Raw genomic sequence first — 19036 nt, 5'->3', positions numbered from 1 at the left:
GTGGCCCTGTCCTGTGCTCCTTTTTATAGCGACAGGAGGTGAAATCTGACATTTCTGCATGCCTTACCAACTTGTACAACTGCCAGAAATAGTTTTACAGTAGCCCTGCAGTAGTTGTTTCCCACGTTTTCTAAAGGAAATGCTCTTCAGCAGTGGTCCTACTCCCTCAGAAGTCTCAAGCATTACTTGAAAAAGTCAGGAATTCCTCTAATCCACATTGTTGGTTGAACAGGTTTTTATTTCGTTTGATTTCTTTGCAGCTAAGTTAGTTATTTACCTCTGCCACATCCATTATAAAACATGCTTGTTTGCTGTAATAATTCAGTTTCGCTCTTATGTTTCTCAATACCAATCATTTGACACCATTTAGGGTCAGTTTTGTGACTACTGCAACTCCGCGGATCCAAGCAAAGCCCACCCAGTGAGAAATGCCATCGATGGGACTGAGCGGTGGTGGCAGAGCCCTCCTCTCTCCAGGGGTATGGTCTATAATGAGGTGAATGTTACCCTGGACCTTGGACAGGTGAGATGCCATGTTACTCTGTGCACAAACAGATGTTTACCAGCTGTTACTTGCTGTGTGAATAATCACAGGTCTGTGGTGACAGTAAAATGTAGCACCTGAATGTTAAAGAGGGTTTTTTTTCTTCCTTGGCCACTGCTGTGCTGTTGGGACATGAGTTGTGCCACATTCACTGGAGTGAGACTGGCTATTTGCAATATTTTTGCTCCACATTTCTTGTTCTTGTTGCTGCTGCTTTGTTTTGGACACACTGGGAAGAAAATAGTTTGACTCGCAGTGTTTCATTCACAAGTATTCCGAAGGTGTTATATGATTATATTTTCAGTGTGAGCTTTATCACTTCAGTAAGCAGCAATCATGTGCTGCGGTTGGATTCTTTCCAGGAATCAGATTCATGCCCCTGTGGCCGGAGAATATGCTTCCATCATGACCCGCGTCTCTGGCAGGAGTTTGGCCAACGGCCCATAAAACTGCACCTCACGCTCAATTATCCGCTGTGAGGAAAGAGAGGAATGCTGTTTCTGGATTAGGGATCAGAGAGATGTAAAATCTGATTTGAAATGTGCAGGTGGACTCCTGGATTTCATGCTCGATAAGGGTTTTTACTAGTTCGGGAAACATAACAAAAGCGCTCCTCTGCACACGTGTTGCACCTGTGGCTTCCAATGGGCACTGTGTCAGACAATGGGTGTGGGCTTTTCTGTCTCTGTTTTTAGACGGACTGAGCTGAGCAGAGATCCTGCGCCGCTAATTATAGTCCACGCTCGCTCGAGGATGGACACATGCACGGCCTTTAGAGATGTCAAACTTTAATACGTGGTAATGCTCAGTTTATTTGGGAGCAGGGAAAGCAGCATTAATGTATTATAGCATGCTAAAAAGAGCATGGTGAGATCTGTGACTGTGACTACCAACCACACAACACCCTGCCCTGCCTCAGTGCACACAAACACACACCACACACCTGTCACACACATCTCTCTTTTAATAGCATCTATAGCAACCACCAAGTCTATAATGATTACCTGCTGCTGTTGTTTTTTAAGCTGTTTAGTTGTTTTAGTGCTCAAATCCTCAAAAATACTCACTGATAGGAAAATTGATATAGAATAGAAACATGGCATTTCGAGGACATGTTGTGACTTGCTTATGGGAAATGAAGATTGAAGCTCCCTAATTACTGAATTAAGTCTAAAGAGGGATACTCCAGAATCTTGATGACAAAGACTTTGAAGATCCGGATAGATAATGATTGAGAATTTAAATTGTTTTGTTTTATTACCCATTTACCTGCCTTAGAGTTTTATCGCTGTCCTCCAATACTCAAACGTCAGCTCATGCGTTATCTTGGACTTGACTATAGCTGTAAATGTTTGACCACCCCCTGTGGGACTTGATAGCTTTGTAGATTCTTTTGAAACCCACATGATAAATGATGCATTTAATGAAATATGTGGGCTAGACCAAGCTGAATGGGTACTGTGGTTTCTTTCAAGACCAAACGCAGGTGGCTGTTCGGATGCTGTCTGCAAAGCCCTAAGAAGATATAGGAGATAATGGCACGATTGATGTTTATGTTAAAACTACGAGGTTCAAAGAGAGGGGCTTTTTTTGACAGACCTGTTTCCGGTTTCTCTGTTTCGAAGTGGATTGTTTAAACTTTAAAGCATGGTCTGCTTAGTTTACAGCTACACTAATCTGATCAAAACTCAACTCGGTTGTTTGTTAGAGGAATTTTACACCAGTACACTCTCGGGTCAGTGATGGCAGCGTCGCTTTGTCAGTCCTGCTGAATTTTGAGTAGACATGTTTGCTTTCCTCTTAGACCAAGAACCTTTCTGAACCAGATCATCTCTTGATTTAACACTATCATTAGGAAAGAGGAAATAGCTTTGGCACTGCTCTGATTAAGGAAGGAAAAAAAAAGTTGGCAGATTAAAGGGCAAATTAGATATCAGACCTCAGAGATATCTGCGTCCCTAGTTTACAGGTTTGCTTAAAAATGTTATTAGATAAATGGTTATGGTGTCTTTTACATGTAAGCCACAGTTGTTGTTTTATTTTGCCCAGCTAACATGCACATTTAGAAAGAACTGCATTTTATGCCAAAGGGCTATCATCAGTAAGAGTAGATATTAATAATTTATGCATGCTTTAGTAGTGGCATTGGTACATATTTTGACAAGTATTGGCATATTGGATAATAACAAATGTGTCAATATTGATAAATATTCAAGAAGGACCTTCTCTCAAGGAGAACCTTCTGTGAGAACGACTAACAAACCATTAAGCAAGAGGATGGATTGATCATGCACTGTGTCTGTGTTGCAGGTAGCGGAACAAAGAACATTTTATTGATAGATGGAAAATGAAGTAAAAAAAACTGAAAGCTCAAGAGTTTGCCAGTGCTCCTCTAGATTAATCTGTCATCATTTGTCTGTGTGGTCTATCTCAAGATGGCCTGAGCATTGTGCAGAACTAGATTTCTTTGCTGGGAAAGAATTCCCTGAACAAGAATTTAAAGACTAAAAAAAATTGCTGCAGGAGAGGATATTCAGAACTAACCATGTGGGATGCCCAAACTTTTGTTGTACCCCCTTTTTTTGTTAGCTTATGATGGCAAAATATGAAAGTAAAGAAGTAATGCAAAAATGAAACAAAGGATATGATTTTACATCTTTTAGAAATCACCTTAAAGAAAAATCTTGACAAGGGAAGTTCAAATGTTTGGATGTCTTTTCAATTTCTTCTTGTGACAGGATTCATTTCTAAACTCTCATCGGCTCAAACATTTCTTGATAAGCTTCATGTCAAAGACAGGTCAATGCAAGCAGGCAAGCAGATCCTTGTTTGTGTGACTTCTTGGCTTTTGACCCATGGCAATTAATATCCTGAGTCTGGAAATGACCTCTCTGGTCCTCAGTTGACTCCTGTATGGAAGTTAAAAGTGATGTTTGGCATAAACGCCTCAAAAGCACCTACAATGAATGCAACTGGTTGCAATCGGATATTTATGGCTGCTCTGATCATATGTTAATAATTCCTTTGATTAAATGAATGTAAAACATAACATTTTGAATCCTCATGTGCCTGCCTCCAAGTCAGTATAGAAAATTCCATGATCTAATTCAGGGAAACAAGCTCCCATTCGACTGTTGGGTTTGCAGCTGATTCGGAACGAGTTTGAAATCATGTCAAATCATGTTTTATTTTTACAGAGTCAGTTTTTGTTTTCATGTTTATTATTTGTGCAGCCATACACATTAACACCGCAAGAGCTGCTGAAATACTGCTCTTAGATCTGGGCATAAATTCATGACCATGAAAATACCGGCTTCTTTTCCTGGAACTTTTCTCCTTGTTAAACTATTTACAGGACCCAGTAGGTAAGCCATTGTTCTGCTAAACATTTAACACCATGTATCAGACTGCCAGTCACTCCTTTTTTTCTGGGGAATGTATTTTAGGAGCCGTGACTACATGTGCTTATCTGCCCGAGTGAGTCCAGAGTTGACCATGTGAGGCAAACATGCCAGAGCTTACTGCTGTCCGTCTGCTATTTGATGAGTCTGAGCTGCTTCTGATTGATAGTCAGACGCTGGATATATAAAGTACACTTTTTGTTTCAATAAGGTCCTGATTGTCATCTGACTGATGTTTAAGGGTCTGTGCTGGTGAAGGTTAAAGTTGTGTTTATCTGGTGTTCGTGGTGGAGCTTGATGGAGTTCATTGGTGGCAGTTTGTTTGGCTTTGAATTGTTGTTCACAAAGCGGAACATCTCTGTGCTTATGTGATTTCTCGGCCAGAGTACTGATCTTTCACTTTAGATGATGTAAAAAAAAGAAAGTAAAATCCATGACCATGTAATGAAGTTGGAGGAAAGTGCTCTCATTCATTTTAGTCCAGGGGCTTTGCCTCTGCTCACAATTCTGCAATGGTGAAGAGACCAAGCTTTTAGGAACTTAATTTTAGAGACATTCCCCGGGAACCTAATCCTCTCTCTCAGGGGTCCGCCTACCACCAAAGTTGGTTTGAATGTTTTATTTGCAGCCGTCGCCCCCTTTTGTGTTAGAATCCTTTAAGGCGGTATTGTGTGACATCCTTTCTGTGCTCTCAGACTCTCACAAAGGTTTGGCTCTCTTAAAGCAACCTAGAAAGTGACCTAGCCCTCTCTTTTCATTTTGATAAATGGATAGAAAGAGGTGGTGTAATTTGGTGGTGAGAACGTACTTAAACAGAAAACACATACAAAAACATAGGTCACGACTGAAAATGTTTAATTTTCCCTCTCAACAAGCCCTCTTCTACTGAGCCTTCGTATTGAGCAGACATAAAGGCACATGCATGGATGATACAGAATCCGTGCGCATGGCTGTGCGGCCTCCTTCTCAATCATGCAGTAAATGGTATTGCCTGTTATACTGATTGAGGTATCATATGATTTGCAAGTGTAAGCCCCTAGTTACTTGCTATGAAAATCTGATCTGTGATCTGACCAGCTGTAGATAGGTGTTTTATCATAAATATTTGCAGGTACAGTGCAGATGGCTCAGTCATAGACCAAAGGCAAGATTGGTAGTTAGATATATTGCTCCAGTGATGATGGAGGTGATGTAAGTGACTGTCTTTATCCAGGCTGCCTGAGGCATTAGGCCATCCCAGCTGATATTTACCGCTCCACTAACAGCCATCGTGGGCTTGGTAGCATTAGCAGCCTGGCTTGAAGTGTGTATCTCATTTGACTGTTGGATTGCAGCTCCACCTAAATCTGGAGCTGCAGTGTGGAAAAGCTTGCGGGGGTTAATGTGGGATCTTTTCACCTTTGCAAGGCCTTTGTCATCAGTTGGAACACGGTAATGTTAATCACCGGTCACAGGTTCACTGACGCAGGCGCTGATGCAATAGGGAGTGTTAGCAGCAGCAGTTTTCCTAGACCTATTTGACAGGGCTGTGTCATGAATAGCTCACTCTTATGCATGCTATCAACTGAGGTCACTGTCAGAGATCTAAGAGAGTACTGCAAGACTACACAATTCAATATTACTGTAGTATTTCACATGTTGCTTGTGAAAAATTGCTGTGTAGAATCAATACGTTTTATGTCCACATTTAAAGTTTTTAGGTGTTTTTTTTAAATCCAAAAACTGATGTAACAATATGCATTTTAACTGAGGGAGAATTTAGCTAACAAACAGAAAATGTGATATGGAATTACTAATTTCTTGATTTAATGTCTTTTTGTGAATTCAGCATGGCTTTTGATGATTAATAAGATCAAATACAAACACAAGGTTTAATACAGTAAAGCACAGGTAAGTTCTGGAGTAGCTGCAGCTCACACTTTGACTTTGAGAAGACTGCAAACAAGTAGAAAACTGCATGTTCTTTACATTTCTGTTACACCTAAATGTCTCTTGTAACTTTTAGCCATCTGTTCGTTGTTACCGTATGGAACTAATTCTGTCATGGAGACAGAGAAAAATACTCCAGACAACCCTGTTCCCCTTCCATTGCCCCACCTGTTGCAGACAGACAAACAGTTGTACATTGCATTGTTATAAACTGGAGGGCAAATGTTCTACCCCCACAGGGCTGCAATGTTTTTTTTGTTTTTTTTTTCCTGCATGGTTGATCCACTCTAACAGAAGGAGATGCCTATTCTTCTTTGCATTGCATTGCCCAATCTTACACCAGGAGCTCACTCAATCACTCATCACTTAATGTAGACTAACCTCTATTGTGTGCGTTGGTGGGATCATATCCTGTCTCTGCTTTCTTTGACTGCAGTTCCCAAAAATGATCTACTCTATGTGGCATTTCTAACTTACATCTTATGCCCCTTTGATTAATTAGAAGTACAAAGACAATATATGAAGTATGCTTTAATAATTATTTGATTTGATCTCATCAGCTGATTCTTAAAAATAACTGGAATGGTTGCTACAAAATCACTCCGCACACAATGTCAAGACTGAACAAGCAACACTTTATGACTGTGAACTTTGGCCCTCAGGTGGCACTACATGAAAAACCGACATAACTCCATGTAAAGCACTGCATGGGCTCAGGAGCACTTCTGAAAGTTGCTCTAAGAGATCACAGCTCATTGCTGCTTTTACAAATGCAGAGTAAAACTCTAACACGCTAGAAAAGTTAAATGAATGAATTACAAATTCAAGATCTAGGAATGCAGACACCCTCTCTGGGCCCAAGCTCATTAAAAGCAATCTGAAGTTAAGTGAGAAACTGTCTTGTAATCTTGTAATCTTTAGTGGAAATTGTGGATTATGTGTCTCCTTGGCTATAAAGGAGCAGAACCAATCCAGTTTTGTGGTATTTCAGCAAGTCGATGCCATGTATGTCACTAAATGTTGTGGTTTAGATTATAAACGTTTCACTTTATGACTTTTCATTTTATATTGTTTGTGTTGTTCTGTATACATGCTGTCTCACTGGACAGTAGGAAAGTTAAGTCATTGTCTCAGTGATAAGAACTGGTGCCAATGTTTTTATTTATTATGGCTATTGTGCTATCTAAAACCCTGAGAGCCTTTTTCACAAATCATATCTGCACTCAAAAACAATGTCTTGTTTTTATTTTCACTTAATTAAAGGTCATTCTAGAATAAACACACAAACGTCAGCTGTTTGGACCTCCAGCCTTGCGTGATTTATTTATTTACTAAATTAGTCGACTTCCACCAGTGGTGATCCCGAACTTGGTGCAAAGTATGACAAAGGAGGTCCCAAATTGTTGTGTATATATAAAAAAAACCAACAATATAAACGCTCAGTTTCAGCTTTTGACATGTCAGAACATTGGATCTACCATCAGGGCAGCACAAAAACGTGACAGTCAACATAATGGTTAATGCAGTGAAAAATCAGAAATTTCAGACAGAAAACATCTTTTGAATGGCAGAGAAAGTTGCGAGTAATTCCTAACCAGTTCGTTTTGCAGCACACTTCATTTGATCAACACAAAGAGATTGCAATTGAAAAGATCCACGTGGCCGGCCAGACTAAACCAAAGTTTCTGGCAAAGGGTCATGCTATCATGACATGCTACCACAATCTTTTTATTATGTCTCTATTAAAATTAGGATCAAGCGTGTGGGAAGATAGAAGTTAGGTCTTGCGGTTCTGTAGCTGATACTTAAAGGGGCACATTTGCCATGCTTGAACAGTCATGCACATTAACGGTCAGGGCTCAGCAATCTAGATTTAACCATTCACACACAAATATTGGGCATGACATGCTCAGGATCGACAGATAGTCATAGTAGTGCGTGTGGAGTGAGGAGGGGAAAAAATGTTACCCTGCTGTTAAACTGGTGTTTGGTCTTAAGGGTCATGAATGGGTCTCTTGCCCTGTTGTGTTGATCTGAAGTTTTTTGTAGTTCTGGTTAGTTTGTACTTTGTATTCGTGATGTAGGACATCAAGGTCTGGAATTCAAGAGGGCGATGAAAGGCAAAGAGGGTAATTGTCACACAGTCCATATCTGCCACAGCTCAGCCGCTGACCTTTTGGACACCTACCAATCCCCTCCCAGTTCTAACCTCCATGTATGATTCTCTTGCCTAAGGTTTGAGGCTGCGCATTCTGGGAGGGACAGAATATGGCTCTGCTCAAGTGTTATTCCAAGTCTATTAGCCACATGCTTGTCATTGTGTTTTGCACAGCTGAAATCCTCGGCTCGTGTGCATGGCATGCCATCACAGTATTTCATACTCCCTCCAAACAATACAAAGGACCCTGGATATATTTTATAAGTGTGTGTTTAGCTTGGCAGGACACAGTTGGAGAAACAAAGCCTTGCCAGAACAGGTCTACCTCTTCTAAGATTAGACCGTCTGTTTCTGCCCAAGTTTGTTTTTCCGGAGATTCTTCACAGCAACTTGTAATCAAGTCAGTATTAAGTACCACAGGATTTGCTACCAAAGCATCACTTTTTAATGTAAAATTAGAAGATACCATCAATATCAATTACAGAACTTACATGGTAAGAAGCAGTAGTTGGAATACCTCTTTTTGTCATTTAGGGTTAAACTAGAACAAAAACAAGATAAAACCTTTTACATCGTTAATGTCAGTCATCAAGACTGTATCAGCTAACTGAATAAGATTACTTGTCAAAACTAGGAAGAAAATAACTGCAGATTCTTCATCAGTAGCTCATATGAACACGGCGGTTGCCATCAAATGCATTTGTAATGGGATGTAAGGCCTATGTTTGGCATCAGTGCAAAAAAAGCCAACTCTGTTTACTGTTTCGCTTGTATACAATTACTCACGTTGAAAAAATGTGCAGAAACAATCATGGCTGAATGACACAAGCAGCCCTCAGTTAACTAGTGATGCAGAAATAATTTAGATTTAAATTGATGAATATCTACTATCTAACCCCACAAACCCCTGACCGTAATGGTCTTTTAGAGTTTGATCGATATTCTTTAAAGGATCTCTTTTAGTTAGCTCTCCTCTGATAATAAGCGGTGGATAAGATTTTCACGGCTGTGGGATGCTGTGAGTGATGAGTTCCTGAAAGCAGGAACAAGCTCTGCTTTTGGGGCATTAGGACAGAGGGGGAATGTGGCGCTATGTTTGGAATTTTAGACGGGTCTGCATGCCAGCCAGCACGTCTCTTGCCACCCCTACCCTTTTTCCCCTGCTGCCATTTCGCCCTCCTATACCCCCACCCGAATCTCACAGCAGCCCGTGTGAACTACACTTCCTCTTGGTCCTCGGCAGAACTAGAAAATTGATTGTGAGCAGCTCCTTGTTTCTATTATTAGATGACAGCCCCCCTTTTTGTGTGCTGCATTCATCTTTTTTTGTTTTTTTTTGTGCATCCTGTTGCAAGTGGGTGGAAGTGTTCTCTGATTAATTTCAAGACACACCCCATCTCAGAGTTGAGGGCAAGAGGAGGCATTTTTAGCTTCTTTATTTACTTGTACTCCGGCTGTTTTTCCACAGAGGAGACACTGATTAAAGGACAGTCAAGTCAAAGACTATTCCTGGTTTTGTTAGTTGTTAGGGTTTGTCGTCAGTCTGCAGAGAACAAGGTCAGACAGTTCAGTTAACCCCTGAACTCTCTCACAATCTATCAGCAGAATAGCTACTTGAAATTGAGGCTGTGGGGAGTGGGGGAGGATTTTTTTTCCAGCATTGTGGATGCTCTTTGACACAATGACTCCACAGCCAATGGTTTTGCCATGCTTCACGTTGCTTTGATATGTTAACACAACTCCTTGCCTCGTGCAAGGAGATCAGAAAACTGAATATTTCAAATGCCTGCTGGGCTTTTCATCAAGGTGCTGAGGGATGTTAGACGAGTGCGGGCCTGCCTTCATCCTTCTGAAGATATAGACGCCTGTAGAAATGTCTTTCATTAAGACAGACAATAATGTTTTAGCAACAGTTTTCCATTTTCAGTGCAGTCCTAAAGGCATCCCCTTTAGGTCAAGCATATACCATCTCTGCTTTTCCAACCATAATAAATGTTACTTTGGGGTCTTTGAAAGCAATTTGATAAACTGTGTTTCAGCTTTACAAAAACGGGACAGGGGTGTAGTCAGGTGTAGGCGAGGCCTTTTGTTGACACTGCAGGTGTCTCTAAGGTAGACGTCACAGGGTTTAAATTCCAAGTCAAGTCGAATCTGTGGCTGATCAAACAATGAGAGCTTTGATTCTCACAAATTACCTTTCTGTGATACAATGCTCAATCAAGCTGAAATCATTGCTTTCAGGGCTTGATAATGATGCTGATGAAGTGCAAAGGAAATGTACTCCACTAAGCATCAGCGGTCTGACAGAAACAATCACTGACATCATTTTGACTCTACAATCTGATGGAAGGAGGAGATAAAGAGTTCAGAGAACAGACAGGGATCATGTGGGCTTAGTCTTTTCACTAACCTTGCTGCACCTGCAGTGGTTTTACTCACTCAGTACTAAAAAATATTGCTGTATGGACAGATTCTGATGAAGTCATGATACAAAGAAAATAAACATCTCAAAACAGGAAGCTGATTCAATTGAAGTCATTATTTCTGTGGTGACCACGGTAGATATATATCAACTGGGCTGATGTTGTGCCCAGATGTTTACAAGAAAGGAAGAATATTGTATGAGCCAAGCCTGACCAAGCCTTAGTCAACAGAGTCAGTAGAGCAGTGTTAGTAGTTAGCAGGAAAGTGCGACATTTAGCCAAAATCCACTTTGAGCAGCGTCTGCCTTTGGTTTACCCAGCTCTTTATGTTCTGATTTTCAGCTCTTCCACGTAGCATATATTCTTATCAAGTTTGCTAACTCACCTCGTCCTGACCTGTGGGTGCTGGAGCGCTCTGCAGACAATGGGAGAACATTCACCCCCTGGCAGTACTTTGCACGTAAGTTTTTGTTGTATTCTAAAGCAAAAAGAGTCATTTCCTGCTCACTGCAACAGTTTTTCACATATGACTGAATTACCTATTTGAGCTGTTGACTTGAATTGAACAGGGGGAACAAAATTGAACCTGCATTTGCTTACAGATATAATTAGTAAGACTTCCAACACTTGGAAATGTCAGCTATTTTCTTTCGTCATCGGATGACAAAATCTAAGCTTCTATTTTGATAGCACCTGGTAATGGGTTATCTTTTTGCAATAAAAAAGTTAACTGAATTAAAGAAATGAAGAATACCTGGTAGATTTAGTCTAAGAAATAAACTCTTTTCACTGCAGACATTGTTGAATTTATTACGGAGACAAGGGCACATATGTTAGCCATCTAAAGATCCAGCATATATATTCCCAGAACTCCTGGCACAAGACCACACAAATAGAGTGCAGTTATTATTAATAATACCCCGTTATTTCCTACCATGGCAAGTCTGCCATGAAAAACGCCTATTGTGAAGGTGGATATAAGTGTGTTTACTGGTGTATGTTTAATCCTTGCACACTGATTAACCTGCTTAAGAGAGTTTAACATAGCAAATGTGTGTGTGTGTTGTGTGTGGTCCAGGTTTTTACTGGTGTTGTAGGGACTAACACAGTCACATTATGGGAATATTTCTACCGAAAAAGTAAAAAAGTTGTATTACCGTATTTCCTCAGATAAAGACAGAGGCCTTTATTTATGCCATATCATTGCTATTTGCATGATTTGTCATATTTTTCTACAAAGCCTTTTTTTTATCCCTCTAAACAAAATTTGGAATGGTGCACATAAACATGCCCCATTTCCATATATGTGTGTGAGCTTAAAGTCCACTCATTCCTATGGGAATCCCCGTAATCTCTGATAGGTGTGTGTAACTCTGATGTGCTTGATTTTGTTCCCGTCTGCAATTTGTCTCGAGGATGTTTGAAAAAAAACAATTTTTGTATTTAATAGCAGAGTTATATTGCAACGTGTGCCAGGAAGTTCGATAAATGAAGCAGTGAACAAAGAGATTACAAGTCTGACAAACTGTGACCACATACCTAACACTTCCAACACCTAACTATGCAGCAGCATACAAACTGATCTTAAACGCTTCAGAAAGTATTACTCACTTGGCATCACTGTATGCTGTGTCTCTCTGTCAAATGCTGACTCCACTAAAAGAAAAATAAAAGAGCCTTAACAAACATGTTTAATGTTTGTTGACTTGTCATGTCTGTGTTATGATATCTCATATCTGGACCTGTACACAGCTTATCATATATGCTGTGATTGATTGAATTTACACCCTCATGTTCATGCTGAAGTTCGATCACTCCTTCAGCAATATATTTTTTTAATGCTTTATTTTACAACTATGTTACAATTCTATACTTTTCTGAAATTTCCATCCCCTATCTAATTTATGTTCATGTTGACACAAAAAACGTTAACAGGTTATCATGTTCAAAATCCTATATGCACACATGTCCTTTCCCTTCTTGTTTAATTGACTAACAATGTGGCTGATTTGTACAGGCAGGTGAAGAAAGGAGTTGCTGTAAAAGTTGGTGATGCAGTTCTTTTTTTTCTTTGTCAGATTCAAAGCGTGAATGTATTGAGAGGTTTAAAAAGCAGCCCAATGCCCGTGTTTTAAATGACGATGACCAGCTCTGCACCACAGAATACTCACGGATCATCCCTTTGGAGAATGGAGAGGTAAAATATTGATTAACGGGAAAACAAATGACAACAAAAGGAGAAAAGGAAAAGATATGTCGAAATCCAATGCAATTATCCTATTTTAAACTTTGTACTTCTCCAGATTGTGGTTTCTTTGATCAACGGCCGTCCAGGTTCAAAAAACTTTACCTTCTCACCGGTGCTGCAAGACTTTACAAAGGCCACCAACATCCGCCTCCGCTTCCTCCGCACCAACACTCTGCTCGGTCACCTTATCTCGAAGGCCCAAAAAGACCCCACTGTCACACGCAGGGTGAGACACAAACTGTATGACCTCACACTAAGGTGTCATGCTGGCACACTCTAGTTTCCCATTTGTGCAAGCCAAACTTGCTGTTTTGCAACTGCTGCCTGCCAGTTTCTTTTTTGCTGACCCAAACACACTGCTCTGCTTACACATTCATCATTTTGAAGAGTTAATGTCAGATTTGTCCATCCAGCCAGCATGGGAATTTCTTTTGCTGATGACTGGTTTGAACAGCTTCTGCAGACAGCAGGTGTGAGATATGGCACCTCTCCCTAAACCACAATACAATATGTTATTTAAAGAAGCAGTTTCAGACTCTGTTTTAAAGCAAATCGCTTGAATACATGACTACTGGCCAACGGTACTGTGCAAAACTCTTGAGCCACCCTTCATTTTTCACATTTTACTTCCAATGAGCCAGATTCTCTTATAATCTTTTATTGAATACAAGTGATAATGATAATATTAACATGGTTTTGAGCAACAGTTCTCTTTCTGAAGGTCTTTTAAAGTTTGCTACTTTTTCAATAATTCCTAGTCCTTGGACCTGTCCAATTTCAGAGGAATGGTTGTTTTTTAAATGTTCTACGAAACTTAACACCTATGAATTATTCGAAAACATTTGTTCCCATTTCTATAGTTGAATCTATGAAAAATACTAAAGAATACACATTATTTTTGCCATGCTGATGTAATCTCAGTATGGTTTACAATATGTCCTTAAAAGTGAAAAGTGAAGGATAAAACTAGTGACAAGCCTTGAATACAATCTAGAGCAGATTAACAATAGCTGAAGAAGATGTCCTTCAGAAATACAAAAAACAATCCAGCAAAGACCTGGAACAGGGCCTGAGATATGCATCAGGACCTTCAGTTGACCCATCTACTCTTCACTGAAACCTTATCAGAAATTAAATGGTCCATGGAAAAGTGGCTTCCAAGAAGCCATTGTAAGGCAGGGAAACAGGAATAAAGGTGGAGCTATGCCAAATGGCACAAGACAAGAAGTCTTAAAATCAAGTCTTATGGAGTGATGAACCCTCTCCAGAGCCCAGGCTCAGCAATAATAAAGCAGCGTGGGATCATCTTGACAGAAATCAGTACAAAACACAGCCAACAAAAACGGGAATAACATTTTTTTTGACTTGAAACACTGCATATATCAACTCCATCTTATTCTTATCTTTGTTATATAATGCACTGATTAACCCCTTAAAACCCTTTGTTATGTCTTACTAATCTTTGCTGCCAAGCAGGGCCAGACATTTCATCTGCCGTGGTTGATGTCTTTGATAACAGAACTGCTACTTTGAAGTTGTGCTGGTGCTAACATTTTGCTTATTTGCTGACAGTATTACTATAGTATCAAAGACATCAGCATCGGGGGACGCTGCGTTTGCAATGGGCATGCTCAGGTGTGTGGCAGGGGGCGTAACCCAGACAACTCACAGAGGTCAGTAATACTCTTCATTTTCAGCAGTGCTACGAACATCTGACATGACACTTGTGTGGTAAGCTCTGGTTGAAGGATTTTTCAGCACTCATTAATTAGAATCTGAGCTATTCCCTCATTATATTTTCAACAGTTTACTTTGAAGTGTAACTTCAGCCAGAAATTCAAATTCTTCAGCTTATTTATTAACAGTGATGTTGTCTTTTTGTACAACGGGCTCCATTGTGTGATGGATTCTTCTGAAAGGGACAGCGTAAAGACAAAAGGCATGCCGCCAAGTCTAGTCTGTCAAGTATCATACAGATACAGTCAAGAATACAGAAATATCTCTAATGAAGCGAAGGAAGGATAATTAATGCAGATGGTACTGACATCAAGATTGTGAAGTGCACCACTTTATTTTTGTTCATCTATGATAAACTGCTGCTTTGACCCAGTTCAGACCTCCGTATTCTGGAAGCTGAAAAGAACAACATAGGATTTATGGATACTTGATAGTTTTTGATTGTTTGATAGTAACTTGAAGCATTTTAGACGACTCTTCTCAATGGCTTTAAGCCGTTCTAATATTTTTTACTATAACACCAGAGAGTTATATGATAGCAGCAAGTACTTGAAGGGACAAACACACAAACACACAAATCAGCCCCGATAAGCCTGACTGACCAATGACTGACCTCAGCCTTGACCAGTGACCCTGACTTACATGCAGTTCTGTGCCGGTAAAGTTTACATGCATGAGCCACGCTGTGCTTCACATGGGCACAGGAGCACACATAAGAAAGCATGGTTGTGAATATAGAGGGTTCAACCTAATTATACAACACAAGAATGTATAGCAAAACTAAAGATGTTACCCTTTTCATCAGTAAAAGAGATAAATACACATGATATATAGTCATTAAAATTCTTAAATAATTCATATTTGCATCTTATTTGCACATAGAACAAGGTCCCCATTACACCATGAGGTCCTATCCATAGTCCAGTACTGTATTGTCTGGTGATACAGTGGGATATACATCTGTATGGTTTGTTAGTAGACAATATTCTTTGAAACACAGTTATTCATTTATTCATTACATTATGAACTGTCGCTCTGCTTCTTGTGGATTTAAAGGCGACTGTTTGCTAATGTGTTTGTCTCAAGCAACTTCATCGTGATAAAATGCCAGTGATGTGCAATTTGCACTGTTGCCTTTGAGCTGTTAAAAATCACTGAATCTCAGTGTCTCACCTCCTCTCTTTAGGCACCCATGTGAGTGCCAACATAATACCTGCGGTGACTCATGTGATCGCTGTTGCCCAGGCTTTAACCAGAAGCCATGGCGTGCTGCAACTGTTGACAGCCCAAATGAGTGTCAGCGTAAGTGTTCTTGTACAATGCTTCATTGGATGTGTTAACAAAACCACACTCTGCTTCTCCCCATGCTGCTGGCACCTTGAATTACGACCCCCACAGAGGACTGAAGTGTCCTCTTGCCTCTGATACTGAAGCCCTGCTGTGGATGCCCTCATATGGTATTGTTGTTAGCCTCAGTGAAGAGTCAAGAAGACATTCCTCATATGGTGTGTGATGAACAGCAGAATGCACAACTAGCTCCGGGATAGCTGTTTTTTGTCTTCTTACTTAGCTCATCGGTTGGCTTGCCTGGCACTCCTGTGCCAGCCTAGACAGTGGAAGATAATGAGCGATTCCTCCAGGCAGCCAGCACTGCCTCTGTGAGCTGGAATCTAATTGCTTTGGCCGGTTGACAAATTTTCCCGTCATGAAATATAACCTGTCAGCAGCCACGAAAACAAACAGAGAAAGATGAAGAAGACTTGTAATCCAATCAGGGTGGTCATGCCATTAAAATGCACCCTAACCATTCATAAACACTGAGTCACAGGGGTGGCATTCAGGAAGTGGATATTCCATTTTGTTAAGCTTGGATCTTACAGTTACTTTTAGTATTTAACAAGTAGCTTAAGGTTCTTGAAGTCAGAGTTAATTTACTAGTATATAGAATACTTCTGACTGTGTGTGTGTCTGTGTGTTTGTTTCGGGGGTTTCCACCTCAGCCTGCCAGTGTTTCTCCCATACCTTTGACTGCTATTATGACCCTGAGGTGGAAAAGAGGGGAGCAAGTTTAGACACCTTCGGCAGGTACGATGGAGGAGGCGTGTGTATCAACTGCCAGGTAAGAAATGCATGTCAAGTCTAAACTGATTCTTGTTAGTGCATCTGTCTGTTTTTGTAAAGGCAAAGAGAGTATCAAAAAAAGAAGGGAAAAATGCATGAAATGTATTTCTATCTCAATAAAGTTCTCTGTGAAGCATTATACTGTATTATTCACTCTAAAACGTTGACAGTTTTTTTCTGGAATATCATAGAGAAGAAGAGAAATGTATGTTTTATCTCATCATCATAGTTTGGTGTTTTTCTGATTACCCAGATGTGTTTTCTGTTGAAATCATCATGGAGATGAATGTTGTGACTAAAATGGACTTTCAGTTATCTTTCATGGCAAAATGATAGTAAAATAAAAATCTTTTAATCTAAAAAGAAAAAAAATAAAGATAATAAAGATAAAAAGCAGCGTCCACACTTTTGTTTATTTTAGGTTTTCTGAAATAGATGCAGGTAAAAAAATGTCATTCCAGCATATTTACTATTTCCTTGTAAGCTGCACTTGATTTGTTTTGAAAGACTTTAGCACGCTCCTGGTGGAATTTAGGTTTAATATCTGACCACCCGTGGTTGCGTATGAGGTAGAGTTCAATTTATTCTTAGTCTTCCTAGCACAGAGCTGATTTTTAAGCACAGTCCATGTATTTTCTTCAGGGATTGAGTTCAAGACTTGGCGAAGATTTTTTTTTAAAAAGTGTAATCGTCTGCTTTATCCATTTCAAAACTCATTTATGTTTTGCATTATTGTTCTGGAGACATTGGAGCACCTAGTCGTGTCCATGTTTCAGCTTTCCGATGGTTCAAAGTTATGTTGAATAATTCTGATGTGGTCCCCCTACTATTTTATTCCATCCACTTTATGGATCCACTGTGCTTAACATAGAATATAGAACATAAAAGTAAAGTGTTGCTGGGGGTGAATGCGTCACATTTATTTCTCAATGATCATTGTTGGTGAACACCTCAATTCACGCTTTTATCAGGCTGCAAGGTTTCGATTTTGGAGCTGTGGGTTCGTTCTTGGACAGCGTCCGTTCATTTAACGCTGATGTAAAAGCTGCTTGGCTGGTCACAATGACACTGGTGTTTCAGCAACTTCCAGTTCATGGCAGACCTCCTCGTTTGTGGATCCTTGTTTTTCCCTGATTATCAAAACCAACTTATTTTTTAAGCTGAGGGTGGCAGCTCTAGATCTTATATCTTACGTCGGCAAAGTGGCTACAGCTCCCAGTAACTTGTAGAATTATTTAAATTGATGATCTAAAAGTCTCCCAACGTGTAGAAATGGCTCAAAGAGACATTCTTGGACTTAATTTTGTACATTTTATTGGTCAAAGCACCGAGTGCTTTCAAACAAACCCTTGTTATGACGGCAGAGTGATGCTACAGTCATTCATTTTCAGCACCACTGATTTAATAAATTCAGTGTGTGCATTAATAGAGTTAATAGAGTGTGTATGGATAGATGTAGAAGAACCCAAATAAATTCAAGCGTGTGCACCAGATTATTGTTGTGTAGTCATTCTGCCCTGGAAAAACAAACAAACAGAGGAAATCATTGAGAGCAAACAATTGCCATGGTATTGGTGTACACTTAGTTCAGTTTTGAGTGGATTCCTGATTACTTTTTTAAAATCATTCCTCAGCACAACACTGCTGGAGTGAACTGTGAGAGATGCATCCAAGGTTTCTACAGGCCTTACGGAGTGCCGACTGAGTCTCCCACTGGCTGTATACGTAAGTCAAATATTCTCTTTTTTATTTTGACCTACTTTATCTTTACTGTACCCAAATTTAGTTCATAGTTGTTGCTGTTGTTTTTTTAATAGAAGTTCATTTTGCCAAGATCTGGGTGTTGCCCATTTGGGAGATGGTTGAGAAAAATGTTGAGTAGATGTATGAAGGCTTATGCATCTCTGAAACCTTTAACAATTTCTTTAATTTTACTGAGAGTGGATTGTTTTATTTTTTTGGGGTGAGGGATGCAGTCTGTTTTCCTTTAACTCAACAGAGAGTGAAAATGTCTACTGAGGCTGCTGGTGCATAGCCATGTGTGAGAGATCCCTGCAAACATACTGAAGCATTTTACTATGGTGGCAAAAAGTGGTAATATGGTACAAAATTGCATTTGCGTTGTTGCAAAAGTCTGGTACCTGTGTTGTTTTGTGACGTATAGACCACAATATCTTTTGATGGCTCTGATATGCAGAACACAAAATGCAACAGCAAAACGTTCAGCTATCTAAAACAACTGAAAGTCAAGAACTTGAGGTTTTAGCGAATGCTATAGTGTGGATATTTACACCGTGTCACCTCTGTATCAGACAGTGACTTGAACTGGGCCTGCATAACATGGCACATGTTGTCTCACATTGTTGCAATCGGGCCCCTATTGGACCACACCGTGGACTTTAGTTGCTCAGGACGTTTTGCCGTTTAGAAAGTGCAGTGAGTAAGTAACCGACTATCTGATGCAGAAGCAACACA

General features: G+C 39.9%; 1 protein-coding gene across 1 annotated transcript in view; it reads left to right on the top strand.

Annotated features, from left to right (window-relative positions):
- The window catches only part of LOC140268187 (laminin subunit alpha-3-like), a 58606-nt gene that overhangs the window by 765 nt on the left and 38805 nt on the right, over positions 1–19036 (top strand). Inside the window, exons 2-9 of the mRNA XM_072362962.1 lie at positions 371–523; positions 10798–10915; positions 12534–12652; positions 12759–12929; positions 14276–14376; positions 15627–15742; positions 16441–16559; positions 18196–18286. Of these exons, the coding sequence (XP_072219063.1) occupies positions 371–523; positions 10798–10915; positions 12534–12652; positions 12759–12929; positions 14276–14376; positions 15627–15742; positions 16441–16559; positions 18196–18286 (988 nt within the window). The remainder of the gene's footprint in view (positions 1–370; positions 524–10797; positions 10916–12533; positions 12653–12758; positions 12930–14275; positions 14377–15626; positions 15743–16440; positions 16560–18195; positions 18287–19036) is intronic.

The sequence above is a fragment of the Leuresthes tenuis genome, unplaced genomic scaffold (assembly GCF_036924035.1).
Source record: "Leuresthes tenuis unplaced genomic scaffold, fLeuTen1.0.hap1 SCAF_14, whole genome shotgun sequence".
In the NCBI taxonomy this organism is placed as follows: domain Eukaryota; kingdom Metazoa; phylum Chordata; class Actinopteri; order Atheriniformes; family Atherinopsidae; genus Leuresthes; species Leuresthes tenuis.
This window is presented reverse-complemented; position numbering and strand designations above follow the sequence as displayed.